Source organism: Salvelinus alpinus, chromosome 17 (genome assembly GCF_045679555.1).
Source record: "Salvelinus alpinus chromosome 17, SLU_Salpinus.1, whole genome shotgun sequence".
NCBI lineage: Eukaryota > Metazoa > Chordata > Actinopteri > Salmoniformes > Salmonidae > Salvelinus > Salvelinus alpinus.
Genome location: NC_092102.1, coordinates 55,151,481 through 55,172,266, shown reverse-complemented (window position 1 = coordinate 55,172,266; position 20,786 = coordinate 55,151,481). Strand labels below are relative to the sequence as shown.

The following is a 20,786-nucleotide window of genomic DNA, read 5'->3' as shown; positions in this document are numbered from 1 at the left end:
CCACTCCAATTTGCATACCGCCCCAACAGATCCACAGATGATGCAATCTCTATTGCACTCCACACTGCCGGTTCCCACCTGGACAAAAGGAACACCTATGTGAGAATGCTGTTCATTGACTACAGTTCAGCGTTCAACACCATAGTGACCTCAAAGCTCATCACTAAGCTAAGGACCCTGGGACTAAACACCTCCCTCTGCAACTGTATCCTGGACTTCCTGACGGGCCGACCCCAGGGGGTGAGGATAGGTAACAACATATCCGCCACGCTGCTCCTCCACGGGGGCACCTCAGGGGTGCGTGCTCAGTCCCCTCCTGTACTCCCTGTTCACTCATGACTGCACGGCCAGGCACGACTCCAACACCATCGTAAAGTTTGCCGATGACACAACAGTGGTAGGCCTGATCACCAACAACGATGAGACAGCCTTTAGGGAGGAGGTCAGAGACCTGGCAGTGTGGTGCCAGAACAACAACCTCTCCCTCAACGTGATGAAGACAAAGGAGATGATTGTGGACTACAGAAAAAGGAGGACGGAGCACGCCCCCATTCTCATCGGCAGGGCTGTATTGGAGAGCTTCAAGAGTTTGTCAAGTTCCTTGGTGTCCACATCACAAACGAACTATCATGGTCCAAACACACCAAGACAGTCGTGAAGAGGGCACGACAAAACCTTTTCCCCCAGGAGACTGAAAAGATTTGCCATGGGTCCCCAGATCCTCAAAAGGTTCTACAGCTGCACCATCGAGATCATCCTGACCGGTTGCATCACCGCCTGGTCGGCTAACTGCTCGGCATCTGACCGTAAGGCACTACAGAGGGTAGTGCGAGCAGCCCAGTACATCACTGGGGCCAAGCTTCCTGCCATCCAGGACCTATATAATAGGCAGTGTCAGAGAAAGGGCCCAAAATGTTTTAGAAACTCCAGTCACCCAAGTGATAGACTGTTTTCTCTGCTACCGCACGGCAAGCGGTACCGGAGCGCCAAGTCTAGGACCAAAAGGCTCCTTAACAGCTTCTACCCCCAAGCCATCAGACTGCTGAACAATTAATAAAATGGCCACCGGACAATTTACATTGACACCCCCCCCTCCATTGGTTTTGTAAACTGCTGCTACTCGCTGTTTATTATCTATGGATAGTCACTTCACCCCCACCTACATGTACATATTGCCTCTAACCTGTACCCTGCACACTGACTCGGTACCCCCTGTATATAGCCTCTTTATTGTTATTTTGTTGCATCTTATTATTTTTTACTTTAGTCTACTTGGTAAATATTTTCTTAACTCTTCTTGAACTGCATTGTTGGTTAAGGGCTTGTAAGTAAGCATTTCACGGTAAGGTCTACACTTGTTGTATTCGGCATTTCACGGTAAGGTCTACACTTGTTGTATTTGGCGCATGTGACAAATAGAGTTTGTTTTGATATAGCCCTGACTTTGTGGCTGTGGTAACTAGTGGAAACTGAATGTAACCTAATGGGATACTGTCGCAGATGTGCAGATAATAAGATAAAACAATAATAGCCTACACTTGATATATTTTTTTTTAAGGTAGGCTGATATAACTGATATCTGATTATTTTTGACAAGACAAACATAGGAAGCTAGAGGTAGCTAACTAACTCTAAGTAAGCATGAACTCTCTCTCCTCTCCTCCCTTCTCTCTCCTCCCTTCTCTCCTCCCTTCTCTCCTCCCTTCTCACCTCTCCTTCCTTCCTTCTCTCTCCTCTCCTCCCTTCTCTCGCCTCCCTTCTCTCCTCCCTTCTCTCCTCCCTTCTCTCTTCTCTTTCCTTCCTTCTCTCCTCTCCTCCCTTCTCTCTTCTCTTTCCTCCCTTCTCTTTCCTCCCTTCTCTCTTCTCTCCTCTCCTCCCTTCTCTCTCCTCTCCTCCCCCAGACACATTCCCCCTCCTCCACCAGCCCCACCAAGCCTAAGGAGGAGGAGCCTAACTCGAGGGCCGTGACCCAGCAGCTGAATGGCAGCCCTGCAGCCTCCGCTATTGGCCAGCCTCTGGATCTGCCCCCACTGGCCCATCCAATCCCGTGTGCCTTAGCAAGCAGAGACAACCAAACAGAGGAGGCCCCATGTTGCCTTGACGACTGTCCGTCAGATGGAACGCTAACGAAGGAGGCGTGATGAGGCTTTCCCAGAATGCACCAGGGTGTTCTGAAAAAGCTGTCTGTGTTTCACTGCCGTCTGCCCTGCCCCTTGATTTTGTCACGTGGTTTTATTTTATCTTAACGATCAGAGGTTTTTCTCCATGAGTCCGTATGTATGTTCGCCCCTGCCTCCCTAAAGCCCCGCCCCCATGGCCCGTCACTATAGTAACCCCAGCCCACTGTCTCTGATGGTCCCTCCCTAGTGTTAATATTCATACCTGGATCCTTACGGTTAGACTTGAACTACGGTGTTTAGTAGTAGTGTGTTTAGATACACTAACGTCGACACTACCACACACTGTTGGCTAGGTGCCTGGGTTTGGTTGCCATGGTTAGTGTGTAAAGGTTTGGTTGCCGGGTGTGTCGGTTGTTGCCATAGGGACCTCATGGTGAGCTCAGAGTTCTAGGAGTGTTGGACTCTCGAAGTGTCAGAGGAGGAATAGCGAAAGAAGAGGTTGAAGAACGAATGAGTGCAGTGTTTGTGTGCTAAATAAGCGCGGTTTACCACCAATAATGATTTATTAGTGTTAGCCGCGCCACTAACCACCCAGAGCGTGTGTTTGCATTGCTCTGACCCTTCAGTAGCATTTGCACCGCTGCACCACTAATGCATTAGCATGCTAACGTAGCCCACACCATGAATAACATTAGCACTTGCCCTAATATGTTAGCGTGCTAAGTTAGCCTAGCTCAGCCGTATTTAGAACCCCTGACCACAGATGTAATGTATGTACGCACCTTAACCTGACGCTCCAACGTATGGAAGCTCTTACCCCTGTATTAGATTATATCCCCTATGCTCTGATTGTATATCCCAGCGGGGAGCACTTACTAATGTAGGATTCATTGATTTAATATTGATTATTGATGACCAGACCTCCGACAGTTTGTCTGAGAGAGTTCCCTTGCGACCTAGGAAATCACTTTGATCATTGACCTCAAGGTCTATTTTAACATGGCCTTTGTGTTATGTAAACGAGACCTGTTTGAATGTGATCAGAGTAGGGCTGCACAATTCATCCAAATCGCAATATTGACATGTGCAATATCCATATCGCAATATTTTGCAACCCCACTCAGCCGCGTGTACGCTCCGTTTTTATCGTTGACTCTGTCGTTCCTCTCCTCTTGCGGCTGCTTCCCACAACAAAGCTCCGCCCCCTGTCACTCAAGCAGCACAGTTCCTGTTCTGTTAGATTCACTAGAAGTTTGCATCCTGATCAGTCAACACATTGTTCCAAACAAGAATGATGCTGCTTTCCACTTTGCTTCTTAATATAAATCATTATATTTCTCTGATTCCAACTGTGTTTTGATCGATCACAAGTCAAATTGTAATATTTGTTAAATGAATAATGTGCCAATATGGTACAGCTCTGGAACGGAGTGATCTTTAGAGGAAGGCGTTTTAAAAGGAATCCTCTAGCAGGTCAGAACATTCAGGCCATCAGAGATAGAGAACATCTTTGTATCTGTGCTGTCATTGCATCTATGACAGTATGGGTAGCGCTATTGAGGCTAGCTCCATTTTAAAGTAGTCCATTTTCTTCACAGTTAGCTAATCCCTCCCAGTTTGACATGACTTCAACAGGGTCACCAGGAGGGATCAGCCAATGAAGTTGGGAGGCCCACCCAGTTGACTACATTAAAATGGTGGAAGCCCTCAATGGTGCTGCCCAGGCTAATACGGCCTGTTGGCTACTAGAGGCCTCTATCATTCTCTATGGGCCAAGTATGGTGCCACGTCAGGGAACGGCAGGGTCAGGGCTTAAAGGTCAGAGTGCTGTAGCTGCCAAGCTCCTCTTCTGACTGGCACCTTGTCTAAATGAACCCAAGGCTGCATCTGAAATGGCCCCTGCGTAGTGCACTACTTATTCTGTTCATCAGAAGCAGTGCATATTGGGGGTTAGGTTGCCTTTAGAGACGAGACCAGCCATGAGACCATGAGCTGGCCAATCAGGACAGGACTGGTAGCACCGCCTCCCCAACCCCGCCTGGTGATTGGTTAGCAGTTTCCACGGTGATAGCCCAGCATTCTAAGCTCTTTATCTAACAGGAAGCACTTCCCCCAAACCACTTAGCCAATCAGCAGGGGTTTGAGGTGAGAACACTTGAATGTTCTGCTCACAATCTAAAGATCCTAAATAGTTTTAATGTTTAAACTCTTTATGTTGTCATCATTATAGTAGAGGATAAAGTATCCCTTTAATAGGTCTGCTCTGAGACCAATCAGAGTATTGACTTGTTTTAATGTCAGTAGTAGACTACAGGGAGATAGCAGAGAGGAATCAGTTTTAATGTCAGTAGTAGACTGCAGAGAGATAGCAGAGAGGAATCAGTTTTAATGTTAGTAGTAGACTACAGAGAGATAGCAGAGAGGAATCAGTTTTAATGTTAGTAGTAGACTACAGAGAGATAGCAGAGAGGAATCAGTTTTAATGTTAGTAGTAGACTGCAGAGAGGAATCAGTTTTAATGTTAGTAGTAGACTGCAGAGAGATAGCAGAGAGGAATCCGTTTTAATGTTAGTAGTAGACTACAGAGAGATAGCAGAGAGGAATCCGTTTTAATGTTAGTAGTAGACTACAGAGAGATAGCAGAGAGGAATCCGTTTTAATGTTAGTAGTAGACTACAGAGAGATAGCAGAGAGGAATCCGTTTTAATGTTAGTAGTAGACTACAGAGAGATAGCAGAGAGGAATCCGTTTTAATGTTAGTAGTAGACTACAGGGAGATAGCAGAGAGGAATCCGTTTTAATGTTAGTAGTAGACTACAGAGAGATAGCAGAGAGGAATCCGTTTTAATGTTAGTAGTAGACTGCAGAGAGATAGCAGAGAGGAATCCGTTTTAATGTTAGTAGACTACGGGGAGATAGCAGAGAGGAATCAGTTTTAATGTTAGTAGTAGACTACAGAGAGATAGCAGAGATGAATCAGTTTTAATGTTAGTAGACTACAGAGCGCAGTAGGGTGGATATGTCTGCCTGAGAAGAGAGCAGGACTACTGTACGATCTGTCTGTTGGCCATCTATAGAAATATCTCAACCAAACCAATGTCTGTCTGAGCAAGGATATTCCCTACATACTGCAGTACTGTTGGGCAGGGCCTAAAGAGCATCCTATTCCCTACATACTGTTGGACAGGGCCTAAAGAGCATCCTATTCCCTACATACTGTTGGACAGGGCCTAAAGAGCATCCTATTCCCTACATACTGTTGGTTAGGGCCTAAAGAGCATCCTATTCCCTACATACTGTTGGACGGGGCCTAAAGAGCATCCTATTCCCTACATACTGTTGGTTAGGGCCTAAAGAGCATCCTATTCCCTACATACTGTTGGTTAGGGCCTAAAGAGCATCCTATTCCCTACATACTGTTGGACAGGGCCTAAAGAGCATCCTATTCCCTACATACTGTTGGACAGGGCCTAAAGAGCATCCTATTCCCTACATACTGTTGGTCAGGGCCTAAAGAGCATCCTATTCCCTACATACTGTTGGTAAGTACTGTTGGTATTCCCTACATACTGTTGGTAAGTACTGTTGTTATTTCCTACAGAATGACTGACTTCATCGTCTTCGTTCCTGTGAAGATGGTCTTGAAAATGAAAGCCAGGGTTTGATTGATCATAAGATTGTAAGGGTTCTAGGAGAGAGTGTTAGAGTGCTGCTGATCTTCAGCCTAATTGGGGATGGTTTTCCACAGCAGGGCTCATAGGGTCAACAGTAGTGGTGCCATGTGGACCACTCTGTTTAATGTTTAAATCCTTCATAGCCCACCGATCCCATCCACTCCACTGAGACTAAACAAACAGGCCTTTTAACTTGTCAACAACATGAACGCCAGGGTTTGATTGATGGTTGATTCTTGGTTATTCATAGGACTCTACCTCTACAGGACTGTAGGACAACAGTAACACTATTGGACTGACTTCTACAGGACTGTCGGACAACAGTAACAGTATTGGACTACTGGACATTGTCATACCCTGAGTTAGACACTAGCTTGATAAAGTAAACAACATGATGTCCCATCGTTATCCATGTCTGATTTAGTTTGATTAGAATTTATTGATCAGTGATTTGAATGCTTATCTTAATATCCCTCTGTACACCATGCCCTCTTCTCTCTTCAACCCATCTCTCTCTCTCTCCTCCCATCTCTCTCTCTCTCCTCCCATCTCTCTCTCTCTCTCCTCCCATCTCTCTCTCTCCTCCCATCGCTCTCTCTCTCCTCCCATCTCTCTCTCTCTCCTCCCATCTCTCTCTATCCACCCATCTCTCTCTCTATCCACCCATCTCTCTCCTCCCATCTCTCTCTCTCTCCTCCCATCTCTCTCTCTCTCCTCCCATCTCTCTCTCTCCACCCATCTCTCTCTCTCTCCTCCCATCTCTCTCTCTCTCCTCCCATCTCTCTCTCTCTCCTCCCATCTCTCTCTCTCTCCTCCCATCTCTCTCTCTCCTCCCATCTCTCTCTCTCCTCCCATCTCTCTCTCCTCCCATCTCTCTCTCTCCTCCCATCTCTCTCTATCCACCCATCTCTCTCTCCTCCCATCTCTCTCTCTCTCCTCCCTCTCCCCCCCATTTGGTAGTTCTGCTTAAAGCAGCATGTGAGGTAAACACACTGATACACACTTTCACCTACAAACACAAATGAAGAATACCCTACACACACATTAAATATCTCCAACCACAGTATCAATATACCCATTAAGTATCTCCAACCACAGTATCAATATACCCAGTACATATCTCCAACCACAGTATCAATATACACATTAAATATCTCCAACCACAGTATCAATATACCCAGTACATATCTCCAACCACAGTATCAATATACCCAGTACATATCTCCAACCACAGTATCAATATACACATTAAATATCTCCAACCACAGTATCAATATACCCAGTACATATCTCCAACCACAGTATCAATATACCCAGTACATATCTCCAACCACAGTATCAATATACACATTAAATATCTCCAACCACAGTATCAATATACCCAGTACATATCTCCAACCACAGTATCAATATACACATTAAATATCTCCAACCACAGTATCAATATACCCAGTACATATCTCCAACCACAGTATCAATATACACATTAAATATCTCTAACCACAGTATCAATATACACATTAAATATCTCCAACCACAGTATCAATATACCCAGTAGATATCTCCAACCACAGTATCAATATACACATTAAATATCTCCAACCACAGTATCAATATACCCAGTACATATCTCCAACCACAGTATCAATATACCCAGTACATATCTCCAACCACAGTATCAATATACCCAGTACATATCTCCAACCACAGTATCAATATACCCAGTACATATCTCCAACCACAGTATCAATATACACATTAAATATCTCCAACCACAGTATCAATATACACATTAAATATCTCCAACCACAGTATCAATATACACATTAAATATCTCCAACCACAGTATCAATATACCCAGTACATATCTCCAACCACAGTATCAATATACACATTAAATATCTCCAACCACAGTATCAATATACCCAGTACATATCTCCAACCACAGTATCAATATACACATTAAATATCTCCAACCACAGTATCAATATACCCAGTACATATCTCCAACCACAGTATCAATATACACATTAAATATCTCCAACCACAGTATCAATATACCCAGTACATATCTCCAACCACAGTATCAATATACCCAGTACATATCTCCAACCACAGTATCAATATACCCAGTACATATCTCCAACCACAGTATCAATATACCCAGTACATATCTCCAACCACAGTATCAATATACACATTAAGTATCTCCAACCACAGTATCAATATACACATTAAATATCTCTTGCTCACGTCTCTGTGCTCTCTGTTCCCTCTAGGACCGTTTCTATTGGCTGTTTTCTGACCCCGCCCCTAACCACCCCCACTAATATTCTATGTTGTGATGAACTTTCCTTAGTGATTATCAGTTTCTCTGTAAACTAGCCAGAATCTGGAAGGAAAAAAGTAAACAACAAAAAGAAGTCAAACTGTTTTATTCAATTGTACTTTAAACTGTGTTGTTTCTTACTCTTTTGAATGTCTCTTCTAATCCTTCTATCAAAGCAGCCGTTAGTTTTGAGAGGCTTTGGCCAACCATAGAGATGTAAACTGAAACCATTTAATATATGATCCTTCTCCATATTTGATATTATGCCATCGATCGTCGTAAAGACCACTTCGCCGTTGTTACTATGTCAGTTAAGTATCGCCCGTCAAAACATTTTAAAACCATCGTCTCTGCACTACGTCCGTATACTCTGTTTCTCGTTCTTTATAAAGAGGTAACGGTCAACTCGTCAAGTGAAGCTGAACGTTGCACGGGGTTAGAAGTCTCACATTACCACCCCGTTTCCCTGCCATGATGGTATGCCCCAAACCAATGACCTATCAAGAGATTCTATGATGACGTGACAACACGTGTGATTGGTTTACCCCTATAGAGTGTAGTTTTGTGATGTGTAGAGCAGAACTGGATACTGTAGGACAGTTATGTGTCGTAACATGGATGAGTAGCTACGCTGACTGAGTGGTCCAGACAAGATGAGCCTGCAGGGAAAAGAGACAATGAGACGTTCCAAATGGCACCCTGTTCCCTATAATAGTGCACTACTTTAACCGTTGTGGTGCAGGAAGGTTTCAGTCATGTTTAATTCCTGAGACCCTGTGGTCCTTGTCACCAGTTTTAGAACGGGAATAGGATGCCAGGGAGATGGCGAGTCAATTCAGGTCACATGGCCAGGTCACATGATTATTTTATGACATCATCCAGGTGTCAGTCTAAATCTCTGTCCTAGTAACATGTACTACATCACCTTCTGAACCAACTAACATGTATACTACAGTACATCATGTATACTACAGTACATCATGTATACTACAGTACATCATGTACTGTAAACTAGCAGTAATGTGTGTACTACATGTACTGTAAGCCACGCCCCCCTAAAAATCAACATCCGTAAAGGATTCATCTTCTTCATTGTTATGATTATTATCGCTATAATTTGTCATTGTTAGCTAAATGGAAGCACCAGAATGTTGTTGTGGAGAGAGCTTTTATATTCTTATGGCTGTGGAGGAAGTGATGTCAGAGGACAGGAAGGAAGGAGAGGCGTGATGATGTAAAGATGGTCATGTTTGTTGGGAAACGACATCCAGTGCTGAAATAAAATCTATTCTTTTAGGAAATAAATGAACCTACCGCTGTCAGTGTGTTCTTTTGATCTTATCTGTTTGGCCCAGTTAGTAATTGGTCCTTGTTATCTGGGATCCTTGGAACGTCCAACTCTGACGTCACCCAATTGAAGTTGAAATGTTAAATGTTTAGGGTTATTTTGTTGGTCGGTGGAGCACGCAGGCAGGCAGAAGAGAGGAGCTAAGACAGCAGAACAAAACACGACTTTGGGCTTTTTCCCAAGCAGAACATCGGGTGGATTGACCGACATTTCAAAGTCGCCCACCAATTTAAGTCTGGTACTATGGAATGGAGGGGCACTATGCTTGCGACTCTGACAGACAGCAGCCCGAACCAGATCAGTGGAACGCTGCTGGAGCCCAGGGAGAGCACTGGCACTTTGCTGGGAGGGTGAGCGGTCGGCGGTGATGGCGCAGCCAACCAGTCAGAGCGATGGTGGAACACGGTCGGAGCCCAGGGAGCAAGGCTGCATCGGGGGGACTTCGACGGGCTGCGAGAGTGGTGAGGTTAAGCACTAGTTAAGCTCAAGGGCCTGCCAGGAAGCAAGGTGAAAAACATGGCATTTTGACAGAATATGAAGAAGGCTTTATGAACAGGCAGTGGCTCGGGTGGTTGTTGTCCTTGATGATCTTTTTGACCTTCCTGTGACATCAGGTGATGTAGGTGTCCTGGAGGGCAGGTAGTTTGCCCCCGGTGATGCGTTGTGCAGACCTCACCACCCTCTAGAGAGCCTTAAGGTTGTGGGCGGAGCAGTTGCCGTACCAGGCGGTGATACAGCCCGACAGGATGCTCTCGATTGTACATCTGTAAAAGTTTGTGAGTGTTAATGGTGACAAGCCAAATTTCTTCAGCCTCCTGAGGTTGAAGAGGCGCTGTTGCGCCTTCTTCACCACGCTGTCTGTGTGGGTGGACCATTTCAGTTTGTCCGTGATGTGTACGCCAAGGAACTTAAAACTTTCCACCTTCTCCACTACTGTCCCGTTGATGTGGATAGGGGGGTGCACCCTCTGCTGTTTCCTGAAGTCCACGATCATCTTTGTTTTTTTGACGTTGAGTGAGAGGTTATTTTAATGACACCACACTCCGAGGGCCCTCACCAAGCCTATTACTGTTGTGTCGTCTGCAAACCTGATGATTGAGTGGGAGGCGTGCATGGCCATGCAGTCGTGGGTGAACAGGGAGTACAGGAGAGGGCTGAGAACGCACCCTTGTGGGGCTCCAGTGTTGAGGATCAACAGACTTCTCCCCATCTTAGCTACTACTGTATCAATATGTTTTGACCATGACAGTTACAATCTAGTGTTACTCCAAGCAGTTTAGTCATCTCAACATGCTCAATTTACACATTATTTATTACAAAATGTAGTTGAGGTTTAGGGTTTAGTGAGTGTTTTGTTCCAAATACAATGCTTTTAGTTTTAGAAATATTTAGGGGTAACTTATTCCTTGCCACCCACTCTGAAACTATCTGCAGCTCTTTGTTGAGTGTTGCAGTCATTTCAGTCGCTGTAGTAGCTGACGTGTATTGCGTTGAGTCATCCGTATACATAGACACACTGGCTTTACTCAAAAGTCATTGCTGTGGTGAGAGAGAGAAGCTCACCAGTATCTCTCACAGAACTAGAATGAGATTCACTTTATTATCTCTCTCTCACTGCTCTGATAGACATGAGCCTGCAACTCATCCCCAGCGTTGCACTTCGTCATTTATTACCTCATTGTAGGGAGCTGGAGGTGCTGCAGCACCCATGATCAATTGAAATACATTTGCCAAAGTTCTAGAATTACTGCTGTCTGTTCAGAAATAAATGACATCATTCCAGAAAATACACCAGGAGTAGGCCTACAATTTAACCACAGAGGATCAATACTTCATTTGTTAAAAAGAAAATTGCCTATCTGTGTATTGTGTGTAGCCCAATCACAAGGCATGCCTACAATCGGGAACGCACGGCAAATCTGACAGTGAACAGCATGCAACCAAAACAGAACAAAATTTCAAATACTATTGCGGGAAAACACAGGTTGGAAAGCAAATGTATCCTGCCAATTGTGTGCCGCACTATGGGACTCCCAATCACAGACGGATGTGATACAGCCTGGATTCGAACCAGGTACTGTAGTGACGCCTCTTGCACTGAGATGCAGTGCCTTAGACCGCTGCGCCACTCGGCCCTGCCAAGGTGGAAAGGAGGTCCAGGAAAATAGATATCATTGTGGAAGCGGCTGAAAGATTTCTCGGCGGAGTATTGTCACAAGCTGTATCGCTCTCTCAGGCCCTAGAGCCTGAGAAGGGAGACCTAGAGATTTGAAGGAAGGAATAAGTGGGAGTTTTGGTTATGTCAATGTACTATTTTTATTTGGGTAGATTAATTAAGTTAGTTTTCCCTATCACGTATTGATTTTCTATTTTATCTTGTTTTTTCAACCTGTCCAGGTGGTGGCGGCAATACACCTTTTTGGGTTGTAGTCCGCCATAAAACCCACAGAAGAAGCACAGATAGAACAATGAGACAGATTTCACCAGGATGTATAAACGTGAAGCATCCGCTTGGCGTTTCTACTCACTACCAAATATGGAAGCCCACTGGCCGGTATTGGGAGAAGATGGAACGAAATGGATTTTGGCCGAAATTCTGCACATTTTCTCATCGATTAAACATTTGATTTCAATACAGTTTTCTATTCCCAAAACTAAAATATGTTATGAACAGAGTGGACTAAATTTTGTAGAAGGAGTGCAAAGGCAAATTGAGTTATTGCACACGCGCGCGCGACTAGGCGTTTCCTAACGAAAATATGCAGATGAGGCTAGAACGCGCCAATAGGATCTCGCTAGCGCGTGCTTGGCTCTGCCCACTAGGACTCGTTTCCAATGGGAAATGAGAGGCTGTGGTCTATCTTGGTTTAGTTATATGAATCTTTGGTTTAGTTAGAGAAATCTTTGGAAGAAGAAGAAGAAAATGCGGACGATTGTACGTCATCAACACGCGTCTCGCAAGCGGGAGTTTGAGAAGCGGAAGAGGTTTCTAGCGGTCTTTACGTGAGTGAATAGCTACTTAACGTTACTAGCATTAATACTTTTCTCGGTTTAAATACATTTTAGATTGCTTTTGATACATTATTTTACATTAATGTTGCCCAGTTCGCTTCGGTAGCTAGCTTGCTGGCTTTGGTGTGTCCATCACTAGCTAGCTAGCTAACGTTACGCCATCCAAAACGCTAATATCTAACGTTAGTTGAAAGATGAAGGGGCTACACTTGTGTTGTTGATATTGTTCCCCCCTCCAGTCAGAGCCGTGATGTCTCAGAGAAAAAGAGCAGCCAACACACAGAGCTCCCAGAACAAAGGAGTACGGGTAACTAACACACCTACTTCATCTCTCTATACCTCCATCATCCCCCTCTCTCCAGCATCTATAAAAAAAAAAACATCCCTTTCTGATGCTGATGCTGGTGTCTTTGTCTCTGTTAGACCCAGCGTTGGGAGGCGGTGCTAGGTGATGATGAGGATGACCCGACCTTCACCCAGCCCAGTACGTCGCAGGTACAGAAGGGTCTGGACAGACTGACACCTGCTCAGGTCGACCTGAAGGTAATACACACACACACACACACACACACACACACACACACACACACACACACACACACTCTCTCTCTCTCTCTCTCTCATATCTATCTCTCTTTCCCTAGACAGCTGAGGTTGTCCAGTTCATCTTCGTTAAGGACCAGAAAAAGTTCCCCATCCGCAGAGCAGGTAGGAGCTGATGAAACACTACAGTCCCTTACTTGTCTCACTCTCTGTCTGTCTGTCTGTCTGTCTGTGTTGCTGAACATAATTACAGCCATTTCTGACTGAAAAGTTCTGCTACCAAAATCACTCATTTGTTTAGGAAAAACATTCCCTCAACCCTTGCTCTCTTTACGTGACAGGTGTATGCATCGCATGCATGTGACCAATAGGGCCTGACCTATAGCATATCATTATCACATAAATCAATTGGTTCTAACATTCTGAACACCGTAACACGTGATAGCAAAATGTATGCAGAGGACGTGACAAACTCCAAACGGGGGAATGTTAGGTTGCTCAGGAGGGGGAGGTAGGATGTGTGGAATAAATATGATTAGTCTAAATGTGACTAGTTTAAATATGACTAGTTTAAATGTGACTAAATGTGACTAGTTTAAATGTGACTAAATGTGACTAGTTTAAATATGACTAGACTAAATGTGACTAGTTTAAATGTGACTAAATGTGACTAGTTTAAATGTGACTAAATGTGACTAGTTTAAATATGACTAGTTTAAATGTGACTAAATGTGACTAGTTTAAATGTGACTAAATGTGACTAGTTTAAATGTGACTAAATGTGACTAGTTTAAATGTGACTAGTTTAAATGTGACTAAATGTGACTAGACTAAATGTGACTAGACTAAATGTGACTAGTTTAAATATGACTAGTTTAAATGTGACTAGACTAAATGTGACTAGACTAAATGTGACTAGTTTAAATGTGACTAGTTTAAATATGACTAGTTTAAATGTGACTAAATGTGACTAGTTTAAATGTGACTAAATGTGACTAGTTTAAATGTGACTAAATGTGACTAGACTAAATGTGACTACACTAAATGTGACTAAATGTGACTAGTAAAATACTGGAGATGAAGAAAAAGGTCAGGAGCAAGCGCCGGGTCCGTGTTGCTGTACCGAGGCGCCGGGTCCGTGTTGCTGTACTGAGGCGCCGGGTCCGTGTTGCTGTACTGAGGCGCCGGGTACGTGTTGCTGTACCGAGGCGCCGGGTCCGTGTTGCGGTGCCGGGTCCGTGTTGCTGTACTGAGGCGCCGGGTCCGTGTTGCTGTACCGAGGCGCCGGGTCCGTGTTGCGGTGCCGGGTCCGTGTTGCTGTACCGAGGGGCCGGGTCCGTGTTGCTGTACCGAGGCGCCGGGTCCGTGTTGCTGTACTGAGGCGCCGGGTCCGTGTTGCTGTACTGAGGCGCCGGGTCCGTGTTGCTGTACTGAGGCGCCGGGTCCGTGTTGCTGTACTGAGGCGCCGGGTCCGTGTTGCTGTACTGAGGCGCCGGGTCCGTGTTGCTGTACTGAGGCGCCGGGTCCGTGTTGCTGTACTGAGGCGCCGGGTCCGTGTTGCTGTACTGAGGGGCCGGGTCCGTGTTGCTGTACTGAGGCGCCGGGTCCGTGTTGCTGTACTGAGGGGCCGGGTCCGTGTTGCTGTACTGAGGCGCCGGGTCCGTGTTGCTGTACTGAGGCGCCGGGTCCGTGTTGCTGTACTGAGGCGCCGGGTCCGTGTTGCTGTACTGAGGCGCCGGGTCCGTGTTGCTGTACTGAGGCGCCGGGTCCGTGTTGCTGTACTGAGGCGCCGGGTCCGTGTTGTGTGTGTCAAACAGGTGCTGTTAGATTACAATATCATTTAACTGACCGTTTTGAACAATATAAACAACACAAAATAAATAATAAGGCTTACAATATAACATTTTATTGTAAGCCTTTATTACAGAAAAGACTAAAAACAGTTTCATTCGTTTGTGAATGCAATTTCCAAAATGGAACGTTTTAGGCCTATTGTTTATGCTAATTATTCAATGGTCGCTTTCTTTTAAAACTAAAATGCTTTATTGAATTTCACGTCATGAATGACTCGTATGCTGTGTGATGACATGAACTAATGAATGATTGATACAGTAGGCTGTAGAAGTATTGAAATACAGGCCTCGGTCAGTTACCGTTTTAAGACTAAAAGGGATGTGCTCTAAGGTCTTCAGCTCCAAGGCTGCTATACTAAGTCTACTAATGATAATGACCTGGTGGTTCTATACTAAGTCTACTAATGATAATGACATGGTGGTTCTATACTAAGTCTACTAATGATAATGACATGGTGGTTCTACACTAAGTCTACTAATGATAATGACCTGGTGGTTCTATACTAAGTCTATTAATGATAATGACCTGGTGGTTCTATACTAAGTCTACTAATGATAATGACCTGGTGGTTCTATACTAAGTCTAATGATAATGACCTGGTGGTTCTATACTAAGTCTACTAATGATAATGACATGGTGGTTCTATACTAAGTCTACTAATGATAATGACATGGTGGTTCTATACTAAGTCTACTAATGATAATGACATGGTGGTTCTATACTAAGTCTACTAATGATAATGACATGGTGGTTCTATACTAAGTCTACTAATGATAATGACATGGTGGTTCTATACTAAGTCTACTAATGATAATGACCTGGTGGTTGTCTACTAATGATAATGACATGGTGGTTCTATACTAAGTCTACTAATGATAATGACATGGTGGTTCTATACTAAGTCTACTAATGATAATGACCTGGTGGTTGTCTACTAATGATAATGACATGGTGGTTCTATACTAAGTCTACTAATGATAATGACATGGTGGTTCTATACTAAGTCTACTAATGATAATGACATGGTGGTTCTATACTAAGTCTACTAATGATAATGACATGGTGGTTCTATACTAAGTCTACTAATGATAATGACCTGGTGGTTGTCTACTAATGATAATGACATGGTGGTTCTATACTAAGTCTACTAATGATAATGACATGGTGGTTCTATACTAAGTCTACTAATGATAATGACATGGTGGTTCTATACTAAGTCTACTAATGATAATGACATGGTGGTTCTATACTAAGTCTACTAATGATAATGACCTGGTGGTTCTACACTAAGTCTACTAATGATAATGACATGGTGGTTCTATACTAAGTCTACTAATGATAATGACCTGGTGGGTCTATACTAAGTCTACTAATGATAATGACCTGGTGGTTGTCTACTAATGATAATGACATGGTGGTTCTATACTAAGTGTACTAATGATAATGACATGGTGGTTCTATACTAAGTCTACTAATGATAATGACATGGTGGTTCTATACTAAGTCTACTAATGATAATGACCTGGTGGTTCTACACTAAGTCTACTAATGATAATGACATGGTGGTTCTATACTAAGTCTACTAATGATAATGACATGGTGGTTCTATACTAAGTCTACTAATGATAATGACATGGTGGTTCTATACTAAGTCTACTAATGATAATGACATGGTGGTTCTATACTAAGTCTACTAATGATAATGACCTGGTGGTTGTCTACTAATGATAATGACATGGTGGTTCTATACTAAGTCTACTAATGATAATGACATGGTGGTTCTATACTAAGTCTACTAATGATAATGACATGGTGGTTCTATACTAAGTCTACTAATGATAATGACATGGTGGTTCTATACTAAGTCTACTAATGATAATGACCTGGTGGTTATATACTAAGTCTACTAATGATAATGACCTGGTGGTTGTCTACTAATGATAATGACCTGGTGGTTGTCTACTAATGATAATGACCTGGTGGTTCTATACTAAGTCTACTAATGATAATGACATGGTGGTTCTATACTAAGTCTACTAATGATAATGACATGGTGGTTCTATACTAAGTCTACTAATGATAATGACCTGGTGGTTCTACACTAAGTCTACTAATGATAATGACATGGTGGTTCTATACTAAGTCTACTAATGATAATGACCTGGTGGGTCTATACTAAGTCTACTAATGATAATGACATGGTGGTTCTATACTAAGTCTACTAATGATAATGACATGGTGGTTCTATACTAAGTCTACTAATGATAATGACCTGGTGGTTCTATACTAAGTCTACTAATGATAATGACCTGGTGGTTCTATACTAAGTCTACTAATGATAATGACATGGTGGTTCTATACTAAGTCTACTAATGATAATGACATGGTGGTTCTATACTAAGTCTACTAATGATAATGACCTGGTGGTTATATACTAAGTCTACTAATGATAATGACCTGGTGGTTGTCTACTAATGATAATGACCTGGTGGTTGTCTACTAATGATAATGACCTGGTGGTTGTCTACTAATGATAATGACCTGGTGGTTCTATACTAAGTCTACTAATGATAATGACATGGTGGTTCTATACTAAGTCTACTAATGATAATGACCTGGTGGTTCTATACTAAGTCTACTAATGATAATGACCTGGTGGTTCTATACTAAGTCTACTAATGATAATGACATGGTGGTTCTATACTAAGTCTACTAATGATAATGACATGGTGGTTATATACTAAGTCTACTAATGATAATGACATGGTGGTTCTATACTAAGTCTACTAATGATAATGACCTGGTGGGTCTATACTAAGTCTACTAATGATAATGACATGGTGGTTCTATACTAAGTCTACTAATGATAATGACATGGTGGTTCTATACTAAGTCTACTAATGATAATGACATGGTGGTTCTATACTAAGTCTACTAATGATAATGACATGGTGGTTCTATACTAAGTCTACTAATGATAATGACCTGGTGGTTGTCTACTAAGTCTACTAATGATAATGACCTGGTGGTTGTCTACTAATGATAATGACCTGGTGGTTGTCTACTAATGATAATGACCTGGTGGTTCTATACTAAGTCTACTAATGATAATGACATGGTGGTTCTATACTAAGTCTACTAATGATAATGACATGGTGGTTCTATACTAAGTCTACTAATGATAATGACATGGTGGGTCTATACTAAGTCTACTAATGATATTGACCTGGTGGGTCTATACTAAGTCTACTAATGATAATGACATGGTGGTTCTATACTAAGTCTACTAATGATAATGACCTGGTGGTTCTATACTAAGTCTACTAATGATAATGACATGGTGGTTCTATACTAAGTCTACTAATGATAATGACATGGTGGTTCTATACTAAGTCTACTAATGATAATGACCTGGTGGTTCTACACTAAGTCTACTAATGATAATGACCTGGTGGTTCTATACTAAGTCTACTAATGATAATGACCTGGTGGTTCTATACTAAGTCTACTAATGATAATGACATGGTGGGTCTATACTAAGTCTACTAATGATAATGACATGGTGGTTCTATACTAAGTCTACTAATGATAATGACATGGTGGTTCTATACTAAGTCTACTAATGATAATGACCTGGTGGGTCTATACTAAGTCTACTAATGATAATGACCTGGTGGTTGTCTACTAATGATAATGACATGGTGGTTCTATACTAAGTGTACTAATGATAATGACATGGTGGTTCTATACTAAGTCTACTAATGATAATGACATGGTGGTTCTATACTAAGTCTACTAATGATAATGACCTGGTGGTTCTACACTAAGTCTACTAATGATAATGACATGGTGGTTCTATACTAAGTCTACTAATGATAATGACATGGTGGTTCTATACTAAGTCTACTAATGATAATGACATGGTGGTTCTATACTAAGTCTACTAATGATAATGACATGGTGGTTCTATACTAAGTCTACTAATGATAATGACCTGGTGGTTGTCTACTAATGATAATGACATGGTGGTTCTATACTAAGTCTACTAATGATAATGACATGGTGGTTCTATACTAAGTCTACTAATGATAATGACATGGTGGTTCTATACTAAGTCTACTAATGATAATGACATGGTGGTTCTATACTAAGTCTACTAATGATAATGACCTGGTGGTTATATACTAAGTCTACTAATGATAATGACCTGGTGGTTGTCTACTAATGATAATGACCTGGTGGTTGTCTACTAATGATAATGACCTGGTGGTTCTATACTAAGTCTACTAATGATAATGACATGGTGGTTCTATACTAAGTCTACTAATGATAATGACATGGTGGTTCTATACTAAGTCTACTAATGATAATGACCTGGTGGTTCTACACTAAGTCTACTAATGATAATGACATGGTGGTTCTATACTAAGTCTACTAATGATAATGACCTGGTGGGTCTATACTAAGTCTACTAATGATAATGACATGGTGGTTCTATACTAAGTCTACTAATGATAATGACATGGTGGTTCTATACTAAGTCTACTAATGATAATGACCTGGTGGTTCTATACTAAGTCTACTAATGATAATGACCTGGTGGTTCTATACTAAGTCTACTAATGATAATGACATGGTGGTTCTATACTAAGTCTACTAATGATAATGACATGGTGGTTCTATACTAAGTCTACTAATGATAATGACCTGGTGGTTATATACTAAGTCTACTAATGATAATGACCTGGTGGTTGTCTACTAATGATAATGACCTGGTGGTTGTCTACTAATGATAATGACCTGGTGGTTCTATACTAAGTCTACTAATGATAATGACATGGTGGTTCTATACTAAGTCTACTAATGATAATGACCTGGTGGTTCTATACTAAGTCTACTAATGATAATGACCTGGTGGTTCTATACTAAGTCTACTAATGATAATGACATGGTGGTTCTATACTAAGTCTACTAATGATAATGACATGGTGGTTATATACTAAGTCTACTAATGATAATGACATGGTGGTTCTATACTAAGTCTACTAATGATAATGACCTGGTGGGTCTATACTAAGTCTACTAATGATAATGACATGGTGGTTCTATACTAAGTCTACTAATGATAATGACATGGTGGTTCTATACTAAGTCTACTAATGATAATGACATGGTGGTTCTATACTAAGTCTACTAATGATAATGACATGGTGGTTCTATACTAAGTCTACTAATGATAATGACCTGGTGGTTGTCTACTAAGTCTACTAATGATAATGACCTGGTGGTTGTCTACTAATGATAATGACCTGGTGGTTGTCTACTAATGATAATGACCTGGTGGTTCTATACTAAGTCTACTAATGATAATGACATGGTGGTTCTATACTAAGTCTACTAATGATAATGACATGGTGGTTCTATACTAAGTCTACTAATGATAATGACATGGTGGGTCTATACTAAGTCTACTAATGATATTGACCTGGTGGGTCTATACTAAGTCTACTAATGATAATGACATGGTGGTTCTATACTAAGTCTACTAATGATAATGACCTGGTGGTTCTATACTAAGTCTACTAATGATAATGACATGGTGGTTCTATACTAAGTCTACTAATGATAATGACATGGTGGTTCTATACTAAGTCTACTAATGATAATGACCTGGTGGTTCTACACTAAGTCTACTAATGATAATGACCTGGTGGTTCTATACTAAGTCTACTAATGATAATGACCTGGTGGTTCTATACTAAGTCTACTAATGATAATGACATGGTGGGTCTATACTAAGTCTACTAATGATAATGACATGGTGGTTCTATACTAAGTCTACTAATGATAATGACATGGTGGTTCTATACTAAGTCTACTAATGATAATGACATGGTGGTTCTATA

At 42.0% G+C, this 20,786-nt stretch overlaps 2 protein-coding genes across 4 annotated transcripts in view; both read left to right on the top strand.

Annotated features, from left to right (window-relative positions):
• Window positions 1-9,432, top strand: part of LOC139543181 (constitutive coactivator of PPAR-gamma-like protein 2) — a 128,436-nt gene extending 119,004 nt beyond the window's left edge. The window contains exon 16 of one of the 2 annotated variants that reach the window (XM_071349445.1): window positions 1,902-9,432. In XM_071349445.1, the coding sequence (XP_071205546.1) occupies window positions 1,902-2,141 (240 nt within the window). In that variant the 3' untranslated portion in view covers window positions 2,142-9,432. The remainder of the gene's footprint in view (window positions 1-1,901) is intronic. The other variant, XM_071349446.1, reaches the window with a different exon arrangement.
• A 2,920-nt stretch (window positions 9,433-12,352) lies between these two features.
• ndnl2 (necdin-like 2) overlaps window positions 12,353-20,786 on the top strand; it is a 71,755-nt gene continuing 63,321 nt past the window's right edge. Inside the window, exons 1-4 of one of the 2 annotated variants that reach the window (XM_071349448.1) lie at window positions 12,353-12,474; window positions 12,723-12,784; window positions 12,907-13,026; window positions 13,128-13,191. In XM_071349448.1, coding sequence (XP_071205549.1) covers window positions 12,734-12,784; window positions 12,907-13,026; window positions 13,128-13,191 — 235 coding nt within the window. In that variant the 5' untranslated portion in view covers window positions 12,353-12,474; window positions 12,723-12,733. Of the gene's footprint in view, window positions 12,475-12,722; window positions 12,791-12,906; window positions 13,027-13,127; window positions 13,192-20,786 lie in introns of both variants that reach the window. The other variant, XM_071349447.1, reaches the window with a different exon arrangement.